Below are 14,770 nucleotides of genomic sequence, written 5' to 3' on the forward strand. Positions count from 1 at the left end.
CTAATATTGGTCTGGAATTTAAATTTATAAAAAACTAAGTAAAATAATAAATTTTAGTTATTTATATTCATAGAATATTAGTTTAGATTTTTGTTATGCCATTTTTTAAGCATGAAATTTATTTATACTTAAGTTAAATCTCTTATAAAAATATGTTTTATTCATTATGGAGTCATTTTATTTTTGGAGAATCATTACTTGTTGCCAATATTATATAAATAAATAAAAATATTTTATTTTTAGAATAAATAGATTATTTTTATTTTAATATTTATGTAAATAAATATAAATATTTATTTATTTATAAATAATGATGGTGGAAAAAGAGTCCGATTCAGGGAAAAAAAAGTTAAATTGGGTCTCATGAAAAAAATATTTTACCCATTAAATTAGTGCGATTTAAAAGCACGTATTATCATATCTAATATTCAAGTTCAAAGTACTAGAAAGAGAAAATTTAATTTAAGATATAATAAAAATTATTCGTAAAACTTAGGTTTTTTAATGGTTTAACCGGCAAAACCCGTGCCATTTAGCACTGCCATATTTTTACCCTAAATTTAATTTGAAACTTTGGTATATGATACAACAAAACCAACTTTTGAAATTACAAAAAAAAAGCGCTAAAAATATTCTGAATTACCAATACTATGTTACACACACAGGACGGCAACCTCTATTATGCCACAGCTGACTGAAAACCGTTGATCTGATTTTTCTTTTTTTTTTTTTTTTTTTTTTTTAAAAGGGTGTAAGTTGTCGAAACTGGCCTACCTGACTAAGTGACCAGTGATGTAAAAAACAAAACCGACAAGACCTGAACTTACCATATGTCTGTCTGTGACCATTATCAAAAAAAGGCTAACCCCCTGTATCTTTATCTTCACCCAGATACCAAAACCACTATACCAGCAAAGCCAGTAGCCATTAAAATCATCGATCATCTTCTTCTGCAACACTCGCTTCCTTTTTTTTGTATATACAGAGACAACCATGAAATAGTCTTGAAAACCCAAAAAAGGAAAAGATAAGAAACACCCAGAAATCATTTCATTGTAAAAATGGTGTCTTTAGAAGATTCACCACATCCACATTGCAGTTCAAATCGTTTTCCTTTAGCCCGAAACAACAATTTTTATAACCCGTCGTCTGCTTCTACTACCAAAATCAGCCGGCATGTCGGCCGTTCTATGCGTACAATACGTTCCAATTTTTACCAGAACGACAGTAGCAGCTGTTGCTCCTTTACCACTGCCACCGACAATTCGGCTTACGTATCGGAAAATCTGACCGAATCGGTCATCGACATGCGTCTCGGGGAACTTGCTACTCGTAACAATAACAGTAATGATAAATCTGGAAAATCTTCTTTCAACAACGATGAGGACTTCCTCGATATTTCTCAAGCATTTAGCGATTTCTCGGCTTGTAGCAGCGATATATCGGGGGAATTGCAGCGTCTCGCGAGTTTACCTTCCCCTGAAAATGGACCTAAAAGTGAAGGATGTGAAACGTCTGAGCCGGAGCCGGAGCCGTGTCTAGGGTTTCTACAGAGAGAGAGCTTCTCGACGGAAATTATCGAGAGTATTTCGCCAGAAGATCTCCAACCGACAGTCAAGATCTGCGTGGACGGGCTCCAATCTCCGTCGATTGCAGTGAAGAGATCGGCGGCAGCAAAACTTCGACTTCTCGCAAAGAATAGGTCTGATAATCGGGCATTAATAGGCGAATCGGGAGCAATTCCGGCCTTAATTCCTCTTCTCCGATGCAGCGACCCGTGGACACAAGAACACGCAGTTACAGCTCTGTTAAATCTCTCTCTCCATGAGGAAAACAAGAGTCTAATTACAAATAATGGAGCTATAAAATCTTTGGTTTATGTGCTCAAAACAGGAACTGAAACTTCTAAGCAAAACGCCGCTTGTGCTTTGCTCAGTCTCGCATTGTTAGAGGAGAACAAGACTTCAATTGGTGTCTGTGGAGCAATTCCACCATTAGTTTCTTTGTTAATCAGTGGATCGAACAGAGGTAAAAAGGATGCTTTAACGACTCTTTACAAGCTCTGCTCGATTAAACCGAACAAAGAGAGGGCCGTGAGTGCTGGGGCTGTGAAGCCGCTGGTCGTGATGGTGGCAGAGCAGGGGATGGGCATGGCGGAGAAGGCAATGGTGGTTTTGAGTAGCTTGGCTGCTATAGAGGAAGGGAGAGAAGCAATAGTGGAGGAAGGAGGGATTGCTGCACTTGTGGAGGCAATAGAAGATGGGTCTGTTAAAGGAAAGGAATTTGCAGTGCTTACATTATTGCAGTTGTGTACTGATAGTGTGAGGAACCGTGGGTTGCTTGTTCGGGAAGGCGGGATTCCTCCCCTTGTTGCCCTTTCACAGACGGGGAGTGTTCGTGCTAAGCATAAGGTACATACATTATTACTCTATTTGATCTTGTAGCTAAAAAAACAAGAAATTGTTGATCCTTATTTGGGCTATTAAGCAATTGGGAATTTTATATTAGTGCATTATCAACTGTTTAATTGGAGAATTTCAAATGTCTATTTGGTTGAAATTTCTTGTTGATCCTTAGTTATTTGGGCTATTAATTGATTGGAGTTTTATATAAGTGCATTATCCACTGTGTAATTAGAGAATTCAAATGTTTATTTGGTTGATTATGGCAGGCTGAGACACTACTTGGGTACTTGAGAGAGCCAAGACAGGAGGCTTCATCTTCTAGTCCTTAAAGAAGTGCCCTTTTCCAGAACTCTTTTATCAGAGGTAATTACTAATTAGACTGAGTGGTTGATTGTTATTGAGTTTGTATATAGGGAGTGTTTTTTGGTGGTTTGTACAGTGTGGTTATTAAATTTGAGGAAAAATGTGGAGTCTACTGCAATTAGGGGAAGCTAGTGAGCAAGAGACTGACTTGTTAGATGTATGCTCATGCGTTTAACTAGGTTTTTGGCGTTTTTTACTATCATGGTTTTCTAGAGGAGGAAGTATAGTTTTTCTCCTATGTTGGTTGTTGTCCGAGTCGATGAAGATCTGGGTTTTTTCCTAACGTTTTGTTTGGATGACCCAAATTTCTTCTACTGATTATTGTTGTCAATGTTTAAACTGGTGAAGAAGATAGAGAGATTATGCTACTACTTGGAGCATGTATTTTTTTATTTGCATCATGTAGTTTGGATTTTTGTTTTACTAAATGAATATGTTAGATTTTATGGACTATGGATATTATCTTTGAACAATGTGAATCATTATCGATTTGCTTGATGATCTCTTCCTTTGTTCATATTAGAATTGGTATCCTCAGTTGACAGCTTATTCAAATGTTGAGTCAAGCCGGTACTTGAAAAGTTTAGAAAATGAAAGGAAACTTGTCAATCGGTGTTTGAACGATAATATTGATTTCGTTGTCTGATAGTAAATTCTTTCGATGTTGTGTCATTTATTATCATTATTTTTTGTTTTTTGGAATCTCAGAAACTCTGAGAGAGACATTAGGGTTTGAATTCTTGATTTTCTAGAACATGAAGTCGGCACTCGATTATTGAGCTATTGGTACTGCATCAACCGATACATATATACATGTTAATTATTCAAACCCATCATTATTTGATTTTAGATCTTGTCTCTGCAACATTGTACGGAGTAAGATTTCCCCCAACCCCACCAATGCAAATGCTCGAAGAATGCTAATGTTTGTTTAAAATTTGTTTTCCTTTCCTATTCTAGTGTCTAGTCAAAAATGGTTGCTTGAAGATGATGAATATGTGAATAGATAGGGAGGGAGGGGAGGCCCCTAAATGTGGTTATGTTTGGTGTAAAGTCGTTTTATCTGGTGCGAGCTTAGCATCACCACCTGTGATCTGTCTGTCTACACTTTCCTCTGTGTTTCCGCTGCATAAAAAAGGCCACCAACCGCAGAAACCCCACAACAGATTTTACTTCTGTACACACCCATATGGTATATGTATGATATGATATGATATGATTATTTTCCTTTTTCCTTTCTTTGTCGTTGCTCATCATGTATTAGCTGGCAGAGCAGGTGTATCTTGTCTTTGCTATTTCTATGGTCTTTATATCATTATCAGTATCACCTGGCTAAGTGTCGGTTCTCTTTCTGATTTTCCTTTTTTCTATATTTTTTTTTTCTTTTTTCTTCTGTGTTTTTTCAAATGGAAAGAAAGCAAGCAAGAAAGTTCACCATTGATCTTTACCTGACACAGGATTTCTTAAATTAAGAACAAAGCAAAGCAAGGGGAAGGTAGGATTGGTAAATGGAGATCTAATACATATATTTGTTTGCCAAGTATTATCCTTGACAATTTTCAAAAATGTTGAAAAGTATAAAAAATTTACTTAATCATGAACGAAATTTAAAAGAAAAATTAAAAATAAAGTAACTATAATAAAAGAATAGTCACTGATTTGTTTATACTATCATCATTATAATTGTTATTGTTCTCTCTTTTTATATTTTATCAAAAGATAACGTTGGTTTTCTAAACCGCAAAAAAATTTACTTATATCAACTTTCAGTAGCTGCAGTAACTAAATTACAATGATTTCTATATAACCCTCTATATACATTTTCCATAGCATCCTCGATATGACCGGCTGCAGAAAGACTTGAATTAAGGTTAAAAAATATGCATGCAAACTTAAAATAATTGAAACAGCGATGAGCACCTCAACTCAGTGAGTGGAGTGAGAGAGTTGCCACTCCTGGTACATAATATTACTAATCCTTGCATGGCCACATGCCCAATCACAGAATGACACAGAAACATTTATAGTTAATATCACATCATAAGTAATCGGTCATCATCAACTGCACATCATCAGATGATTTAGTCTGCCAAAATCACTTCTGCAAGTTGAGTGACTTTATGAGAACTCTAACCTGCCGCTTCTAGACTTTCATAACTAAGATCAAGATGGAGCAACTTGTCAGTGTTTCTAACCGCCGCCGCTTCCAGGTCTGTTATATCTCTGGCCGAACCACCTGTCAAGGTCTCTAATTCCTCTCGTTTTTAGGCCTCACGTCACTATTGATTAGGCTTCATTCCAAATCATCCAAGCACAACGCACCAATAATACAACTCGTACAAATTCAAATCAAAATGCATCACCTGTGTGTGTATGTGTATATATAGGGACTATATATCATGTGTGAATGCTATCATAATTATCCGTGCATGGATGAATGCATACGAGTAAGTAATCAAATTTTCTAACAGTACTCACATTTTTATTTTGCTTGATTTGCAGAAGCTATATCCATTTCCGATCTTCTACCGGCTGCTAACATTCCTTCCTTAAAATTATAAACATCTAGAAAGGAAAATCTAAATAAAAACTTTTCTAGTTCGGGAATCTAATCCTTAGTTATTAATTCTAACTGCTAACTTTGACTTACTTATAACTTTTTCATTGATATATCTTTTCTAAACTAATATTATCTTATATTGCTAAATTAATTCTATTATAATCTCGATAGTTAATTAACTTCCTTCAATAAGATAATTGTGTAATTATTTTATTTTTCTTGCCCGAAAATTCTCAATATTTTCATTAAAATTTAGGCTAACTACCCATTTAAAGACTTGAGGAAACCAACACATATACTCAGTTCATCTATCGGAAAAATCAATCAACAAAAACCCTTCCTCCTTCCATCGTCAACAGAGTCCAAAATAAATTCATTCTCATCATAAATTTGATTACATAATTCATTTCTTAATTCAAAAACTCAATTTGAATAGCAACTTATGTATACAATTTTCTTGTGTGTATAACAAGTAAAATTGATTCTAGAATATTCACTACTTTCTAGAACTATGCAAAAAAAAAAAAAATCACTAATTACGTGCCTAACTTATGTAAAGCCCGAGAGGGACATGCCACTAAGAAATCATTTGAGACCTTACCTTTTGGGCCTTCAACTAGGCTGACATCAATAAATTATATTCATCAAAAGATCATAAGTATGTAGCGCCCTTCTTTTGTCTGAAAGATTTGTACACTTTAGGTTCACATTTGGCTAATAGGTATATTTGAGTTTAATAAGTAGTGCAACGAATCCAATACATAATCAATTTTAAGCAGGATTATAATAAGAATCAAAACCGATGTTTTAAACTTTTGAATCGGAGCGAAATTAGTCCTATTTAGTTTAGTTTCCATAAAATAAAATGATGACGTAAAATTTTTCATTATATATATATATATATATATATATAATACACTTTGGATTTTTGGCCTATATGATGTAATTTGCTCAATTATGTCAATTACAACAAAAGGGCTTATTATATTTGTTCTAATTGAATTTTTAATTTTTTTCTATTTTGATATTTGAATGGAATTTTACAATTAAGTGCACTTAACTTTAATTTCTCACTGAAAATCATTTTTCTTTATTTATTTCTTGAGATTATAACTATTTTTTTAGTTTATTTCGTTTTAGAATAAAAAAATAGAAGGAATTTTTAAGACTTTTTTATTTTAGACAAGAAATAAGACAGAAATAAGTTTTAAAAAACAAAAAAAAACAAATAAATTGAATATTTGTGTTTGATACTATTTATTGAATAAAATTGTCTTTCAGCCGGACCTACACTAGAATTTGAATAGGTTTAAAGCTTCAAAAGCCTGTAGTAAACTTATCTAATCTAAGATCTCATTACCCTATTTATCTCACTATAAACACTCACCGTACAAAAATGCAGTTTAAAAACAAAAATTTAGTATGGACCGATCCATTTCTAACTAGCAACGGATTAAAAAACAGGATAGATCTTAAAATCATATATTAAAGTTAGAAATGAAAACGTTAGGAATGATGTGTTTCCGTTGCTAAATTTCATGAAAAATCAAATCCTGTGTGAAAACGAATTAGCAAGAAAATCGAGAAACAAATTTTGCGCGAAAGAACAATTAAAAGTAATTAGAAACAGAATACGGATTGTTAATCCATTTATCAGTATCATTTAAGCATAAAATGCCTTTTAAATCTTTTTTTTTTCTAGTAACAAAGAGAGAAAAAGAAACAAAGCAACCTAATTTCGAAAGCTAACATCACATGCATCACTCTAAAGAATCATAGAAAGGGAAGAAGACATAATCTCCTAAAAAAAAAAAAAAAAAAAAAAGAGAGTAGAGAATGATCTAATCTCGCCAAATGATCCGTTGTAAAATTCCCTTGATATAAAATATATATGATGCAGGGAACACTGCCAGTCTCGAGATGACAAAACCTAAATATCCAAAATCAAGCTGCCAAAGGATGAGAACCAAACATAACTGAATTTACAAGTCGAATAGCCTCCAAACTATCTAACTCAAACCTCACTCCCAAGCAAAAGAAATACCAACTCTAATAGCAAAACAATTCTCCAAACAAAATATATATGAGAAAACCAATATTTACTTATGCCCACTGTTTTATTTATTTTATTTGATTTCCTTCTTCTCTAATAGGTAGAAAAACAATTATTAGGATTTTAAATAATATTTTCATTCATTATTTAAAAAAATCGAAAACAATGAAAAATATAAAATATAATCTATATATTCTATAACAGAGTAGAGTATGTATGTTGCAATTAGATTTATTGATTAATTTGAATGTTAAGGTTTATAAATTATTTTTGCTTATTTTAATAGTTTTTAATTTATGTATTCGCTTAGGTGATCGTTAAAAAAAATATATATATTCGTTTAAATAACAAACAGTTTATTAAACAAAAGAGTTGTTTTTATATATTTTCATATTTAATTTTTGTTTGATATAAAAACTACTTATTAGGAATAAAATTATTTCGATATTTAGAACCGAGTAAAATAAAAAGATACTCTTTCTATAATAAAAAGATACTCTTTCTATTTCATTAAATTTGACAGTTTTTAACTTTACATAAAAATTGAGAAAATGATTAATTCTATGAAAAAATTAAGGTAGTTGACTAAATTATCTACTCACTCTCACTCTGACTCTCACTTAGAGGTGATAGCGGATCGATTATCCATTTAAAATGCAATACTCGAACTCGAACTCAATTATAAATTAAGTATGCAAATTCATTCCAAACTCGTTTAGAAATTTCTTTTATTATCCAATCCCGTCCTAGACCTGATTATAATTACTTATGGACGAAGTTATTTGAAAGCCCAAGGGAGCTGTGGCCCCAAACAATTTTTTCTCAAAGAAAATTCCTTACAAACAATTACATTTTGATCCTTTAAATATAGAAAAATTATATTTGGCCCTTCTAAATGTTTAAAAATTTCATTTGGCGTCCCAAAAAAATTGTCCTAGCTCCGGCCTTCAAAAAATATATATACAATTTTCTTTCAAGAAAAATAATTATATAAATATTTTTAGAATATTAATTAATGGATAATGAGTAAAACTACCATCCTTCCCTCACTAACTCTTTCTCTCACTCTCTTATTATGGATAGAGGGAGTTAGCTAGTTAGCTATTTCCCCATGGTTGCACAATCGTATAACCTTAAGCACTTCCATCTTTCTCATTCGCCTTATTAATTTCTTCTCCTTAAGCCATCTTTCTCCTTTGTATGATCTTTCTTCTCGACGATATCAGAGCTGAGATCAGAGAACGGATTTGCAAGCATTTCAACAAATAGCTCAAATAAAAAAATCAAAGGTGTAAATTTTTTTTTTTTTTTTTAATGATCTTTTCTATTATGCGGGATTCAAGTGAACGAAATAAATATTGGACAAATTGTATGGTGGACTCGAGCCTACTTCATTAATTTAAGTCTCAACTTGGATTTGTACTTTGAGTCTTGGACTTTAAAAATGAATTTTTCGTTTTAAAAAAATTATATATACTACAAGTTTTGGAAACAAAAATTCCAGATATTATAATGGTTCATTTTCAGTAAAATAACTAGTGCTTTGCGTGAGGATGTTGTATGATGTTTAAAAATAAAAATATTGTTTTTATTATAAAAAATAATCACTTCCAATAATTCAAATATCAAATATATTATACTTACTAATTTCCAAGAAATAAAATAAAAAAATAATGTTTTTTCCTTAGACTCTGCAAAAAGATCAATATATTAACATATACATAAATAAAATCAATTTTATAATTAATCTTGAATTTTTTATTTTCTAGAAATATTTTAGTAGGTTTTAAAATAATTTTTATAAATATCAATTATTATTGCATTTATTTTGAATAAATAATCTAAAATATGGGCATAAATCCAATAAAGATTAAAAACATAAAAAAAAATTTTCATTAAAGTTTTTCCTGATTTGAAATAGGACAAGAAATACTGTCATCTTCCTTCGCAAAGTTGTTAATGAATTTCTATTTCTAAACGTGTATAAGCTTTATCTTTGTAGAACTTTAGAACTCTAGATTTCTGTCTTGTGATTTTACCAAGTTCTAATCTATCCTTTTATATTCAATAGAAATCACAATCTAAGTTTTAATCAGTTTTCTAATCTTGCATAAGCTTTGTTAAGCAGTTCTAAAACATAATAACTATTCTTTACAGAGTCTTTCTAATCTTGCAAAAGTCTTGTGAGGAAGTTTTTAAACTTGATAATTGAGACTCATAAACACTTTATATTTCCGCTGCTATAGAATTCTAATCTTGTGTTTTAAAAGTTAAATTTTTTTTTTTAAAACCCAATTCACTCTCTCTTGGGTTGTGCCATACATAACGGAACCCATAGTTTGGGTATCATGCTAATCAGTATTTTCTATTGATTTATGAAATTATTCTTAGATTATTATGGGATGTCAAATTGGATATGAAATATTAAATCAACAAAAGAATTACTAAACCTTGAATATTTATTTTTTATATCTAAAAAATCAACAATTTTAAAGGAATTAATTACTATACTAATGAAACTTTACTTAGATATATATTTTTTATTTTTTTTTTAGAAATTTTAGAATTTTTTATATTTTTCTATTATCTATAATGAATTATTTAAATTGTTGAACTTTATATATATATATGTATATATAATTATCTATCCTAAAACGGTAACCAACCACAAATTATAGTTTTATACAACACAACATTGTTTTTTTTTTTTTTTTTTTTTTTTATCTCTTTCGGACTAACTGTGCTGCTGTATTTTTTTTCTGTTTTTCTGTTTATCATTTTCTTTTTTATTTTCTTTTAGAAATTTTTTAAGTAAAATAATTAATTAAGAAGATGTATTTTATAAACATTTTTAAAGGGATAGTTAGTAAAATAACCAATAATAATTAATAAAAATATTTATATTTCTTATTTAATGAAAATTTGTGTGTTTATGTTTAATTTTACTATATATATAATTGGTTTTTACGATATAAATCTCATTAAAAATAATACATATTAAACAATTTATTCGAATCACTATTATTCTTGAATTTCAGTATAAAAGTTGCAAAAAAATATTACAAAAGAACAGTTTAAACAATATATAAATATATACTCACGCGCGAAGCGCGGATTCACGACTAGTAAAATTTATGTAGCTGAGTCTAATTAGCAACACTAAAGTATTAGATTCTAAAGACAGTAAATCTTTTTTACATCTACGTGAAATCCGTTTAAAATTGTAAAAAGTTGAATCCATTTGTTTGAAATCTATTTAAAATTATAAAGGTTGGATCCATAGAGGTGTTGAAGACGATGCATGTAACATCGAATATATTGAACATATAATTGATTTAATAATTAATGCTTAATTTGTATTTAAAATTTATAAAAATAGTCTATTTACGCTCTCAACTTTTTTATTCATCTATTAAACCATTTAATTTATAAATCTAGTAAACGTTTAAACGTAATGACTTAATATGTATTTAATAAATGATATATTTTTATGTATCTTTTAATAAAAAATTTTTGTAATAATTTTTATAATTCTTAACTATCATGCAAGTGTTTTTTTTAAAAAATATAATTCATTAATAATAATATTAAGAAGTACAAATACTCATATAGACCAGACATAAAACTCTCCTGTTAGTAGCTAACAGAGTTCACTAATATTTTAACAAACCAAAAGAATTCATGTTTTTTTGAACAATGAAACTAAAATTAAAAAAATATAATATTAGATCTTTCCGCTTAGAGTTTATTTTGACAAAAGATATAAATTTTCATGGCATCCATTAATTCGTTAATTGATTTAGACAACAAAATAATAACTCTTCTGAATCTTCTATACCTGAATTATTTTCCAAGAATTTGCAATATATAGCGAACACAGATGAGTTTACGTCACTATGTATCAATAACATTAATAAAGGAACATGTCGCACTAGTAGGCTACATTGATCGAAGATACAGACTTGCAAATCGAGATATGAAGTCTACAACCAAATAAAATCAAATATAATATTGTTTTAATTAGTAATAAACCATCACAAAGAAGGGACCATCCTAATAAAGAAGTGACAAAAAAACTATAAATATGTAGGAAAAACAGATCCGAGTTTATTAGACTAAATAGAAAATTAAAAGCAAAAAGAGGTGAAGCGAAAAAAAACAAAAAAAAAAAAAAGTTGAAGGTAGGGGTACTGCTGATAAAAAGCAGCCGCTCCAAAACAAAATTAGAGTTAAAAGGTTCAAGAGAAAAGAGAGAAAGTAGAGAGTTATAATACTTCATCTTTTTTATCATGCAAGTGTTTAATATATAAAGTTTGTAATTTCAGATGTTCAATATGTTTAATTTTATAAATTAAAATATTTAATAAATGAAAAAATTGAGAATTCAATTAATTTTTTTTTTATAAATTGAAGTATGAATTTATATATTTATAAAATTAAAATAGTTGGCAGGTTGGGCTGAGTGTCGATTGTGCTGGGCCTTATGGGCTTTGGTTCTTTTTCTCTTTTCTAATGCCAATACAACAGCACAGTCCCCTCTTTGAAATTTGGAGCATGTCCTAGCATAGTTATTCGGACACGTGTACGGTTACCAACTGGCGGTGCATGATCCATGATTGAACCTGACCAAACTACATGTACCTTAGAACACAAGTTTTTGTTTGATAATTTTTTAGATGAGATCAAATATTATATGAGAAAGGTGAAATGTGGCAATCAGAGCCAGCACATGCACACCAAAGATTGGAAAGTCAGCAACCCATAACGACAATGGATTGATGACTGCATGAAATTCAATGTTCTTATGCCTCTTGTCCACGTCCTATTGGCTGCTAAGTGTATGGTACCATTCTTTTTTTTTTTTTTTTATTGAACTTTTTCTCTTTGCTTCTCTACTTAAGAAGCAAGCTACCTTAATTAATACGACTCTTTTCATCGATCTCTCTCCCCTTATGTTTCACTTCAGTTCCCTGAAATATAGTTTCATCAGATTCAGATTTCTTTGAGTCACTGCCAAAGTCATAGCCATGGTGGAAAAGGTTTGTTCTGTGTGTGGCTCTTCTTCCTCTTATCATCTTTTACACTATGCCCACCTAGCTTATTCTTCTCTTTATTTATTTTTGTGTGGTGGTGGTTTTTTATTTTAATTTTCTTGATTATTTTCTTTTTTATTAGATTTATTGAATTTTTTTTTGGTTTTATAATTTAATTATAATGTTGCAGAAAGTAACAACAATGGTGATTAAGGTTGATCTTAATTGCGAAAAATGCAACAGGAAAATCAAGAAAGTACTCTGTAAAATTCCTCGTGAGTATCATTTTCTTGATTTTTCGCTAGTTTGTGTATTTTATACTATAAAAAGAAAGTGACTGAGTTATTTTGCAATTCATTTTCGCTTTCTTTACAAGAGAAATTCAAAGTCAAATATACGATGAGAAGGCAAATACAGTTACAGTGACTGTAGTATGTTGCAGTCCGGAAAAGGTCAAGAAAAAGATTTGCTGTAAGGGTGGTGAATCAGTTAAGGGTATTGAAATTGTAGTTCCAAAACCACCACCTCCACCCAAAGAACCTGAAAAACCCAAAGAACCAGAGAAGCCAAAGGAGAAACCCAAAGAACCGGAGAAGCCAAAGGAGAAACCTAAGGAGCCAGAGAAGCCAAAGGAGAAACCCAAGGAACCGGAGAAGCCGAAAGAGAAACCAAAAGAACCAGAGAAGCCCAAGGAACCCGAAAAGCCAAAAGAGAAACCAAAAGAACCAGAGAAGCCCAAGGAACCCGAAAAGCCAAAAGAGAAACCAAAAGAACCAGAGAAACCTCAACCTCCACCAGAAAAACCAAAAGAACCAGTACCTCAGATTCCAGCATTTCAGCCGCCGGTGAGGGTTTGTTGTCAAGAATGTTATGGAGGACGCCATGGGGGGCCATGTTACGAGGGTTATGGAGGACCACCTCCTTGTTATGGAACACCAGCTCCACCGCCATGCTACGAGGCTTATGGACGGCCAGTGTATGATAGCTGGGGCGGCGGTGGTTATTACTACAACGGTTGCCGGAGAGGATGTTATGTGGGTCGATGTGATTGCTTAAGTGAAGAAAATCCGTCGGCATGTACAGTAATGTAAAAAAAAAGGAACGGTGGTGGGCCCCGCTATGTTACGATCTTGAAATGCTGCGTCAAATTTTTTGTTGCACATGGTGATGGTGGGGTTATTAAGAATTAAAGATTAGTGTTATTAATTAATAAAGGCTGTCTCAGCTAATGGGCACTTAATTGTTCATCTTATGGCTTATAATTAATCAAAAAGTTGTTAAATAAATTTTAATTAATAAAAGTTCCTCTTTTTTTATAATATTCATGATATTTAGATAATATCTTTTGCATTTCCAATTTCTGAATTCGTAAATAAAATTCACATGGCCAATTAAATAAAAGTTTTAATTTAATTATTGATTCTTTTTTCCATTAGTTTGTGCACAAACCTAATCGGTCCGGGATTATATCCCACAGTTTGTTAAATTTATTCTGATTTTAATAATAATAAAAAATATATATTTACTGGCTGTTCAAAAAAAAAAAAAAAAAAAAAAAGTTTGTGCACTTCATTTTCCTTGGCTTTCTAATTATTTGCAATTTATGTATCTTGCTTTTCATGATAAAAATGTGATAGTGTCATGTCTGAGAAAGAAATAACAAGAATGGATTCCTTTTTATTTGTTTCTTTCTTTCTTTCTTTCTTTCTTTCTGTTGGTGTAGATCAATAATGTGAAGTTTTAACCTATTATCTCTTCATTTTTCTTTTCTAAAACAGGGGGACTGCCCTGTTTTAGTAACCTACTAATGTTAATTTAATTGTGTACACAGTATATAGTAAAAAAAAATTTTGAAATTCACTTTTTTCCCTTTTGGCTAAGAAATGGGTGAAAACTATAAATATATATAAATTAAACCTTTAACCAACTAAGACTTCATTAGATAGAATTCACTGAAACATTTCATTCAGAAGATGTTTTAGGCTGTAATTCTATTGAAAGATTACAGTTTTTATTTTATGATGTATACATAAAACAAAAATGTTTACATATGATGTTATATCAAGTGATAAAAATGTTTTTTTTTTTCTTTTGAGAATGACATGATAAAAATGTTGATTTGTCGAGATCTGTTAATCCCAATCTAAAGTCTACACTCAATGAGCAAATGTCAAATTGATCATATTATTTTATAATCAAAGAGTCTCTGGTTAGGTCTTGAATTGAAATTCTGAATCTAAAGGCTTTTTAAACATTCGTGAAAAAGCGTCTTGCTACTCTTTAATCTGTCCGGCACAAATTTGGATTAATCGAACTAATAAACTTTTGATACGTGATCACTAAAATCAAAAGAGCC

At 30.8% G+C, this 14,770-nt stretch overlaps 2 protein-coding genes across 4 annotated transcripts; both read left to right on the plus strand.

Moving 5' to 3' along the window:
* Positions 1–919: 919 nt before the first annotated feature.
* Positions 920–3,221, plus strand: LOC105638821 (ARM repeat superfamily protein). Its single transcript, XM_012222686.4, has 2 exons — positions 920–2,411; positions 2,672–3,221. The coding sequence occupies exons 1-2, from the start codon at positions 1,062–1,064 to the stop codon at positions 2,732–2,734; spliced, it is 1,413 nt and encodes a 470-aa protein (XP_012078076.1). The 5' UTR covers positions 920–1,061; the 3' UTR covers positions 2,735–3,221.
* Positions 3,222–12,072: 8,851 nt separating this feature from the next.
* Positions 12,073–13,733, plus strand: LOC105638820 (uncharacterized). Of its 3 annotated transcripts, none has more exons than XM_012222684.4 (4): positions 12,073–12,219; positions 12,348–12,420; positions 12,605–12,689; positions 12,793–13,733. In XM_012222684.4, exons 2-4 carry the CDS (start codon positions 12,409–12,411, stop codon positions 13,503–13,505), a joined length of 810 nt encoding a protein of 269 aa, XP_012078074.3. In that variant the 5' UTR covers positions 12,073–12,219; positions 12,348–12,408; the 3' UTR covers positions 13,506–13,733. The 3 variants fall into 3 exon arrangements, with proteins under 3 accessions (XP_012078074.3, XP_012078075.3, XP_089573971.1); XM_012222685.4 differs by having other exon boundaries at positions 12,084–12,224; XM_089717845.1 differs by lacking the exon at positions 12,073–12,219 and having other exon boundaries at positions 12,255–12,420.
* The last annotated feature ends 1,037 nt before the right edge of the window (positions 13,734–14,770 follow it).

Source organism: Jatropha curcas, chromosome 2, assembly GCF_041381405.1.
Source record: "Jatropha curcas cultivar XTBG-Jc1 chromosome 2, XTBG_Jcur_1.0, whole genome shotgun sequence".
In the NCBI taxonomy this organism is placed as follows: Eukaryota; Viridiplantae; Streptophyta; class Magnoliopsida; order Malpighiales; family Euphorbiaceae; genus Jatropha; species Jatropha curcas.

What these genes read in the sequence shown, in the direction of transcription:
- LOC105638821 (XM_012222686.4), top strand. Translation starts at nt 1,062, where the DNA reads ATGGTGTCTTTAGAAGATTCACCACATCCACATTGCAGTTCAAATCGT. An exon ending in GTGTTCGTGCTAAGCATAAG is followed by an intron (nt 2,412 to 2,671) that starts GTACATACATTA and finishes TGATTATGGCAG; the next exon opens with GCTGAGACACTACTTGGGTA.
- LOC105638820 (XM_012222684.4), top strand. An exon ending in AGTACTCTGTAAAATTCCTC is followed by an intron (nt 12,690 to 12,792) that starts GTGAGTATCATT and finishes TCTTTACAAGAG; the next exon opens with AAATTCAAAGTCAAATATAC.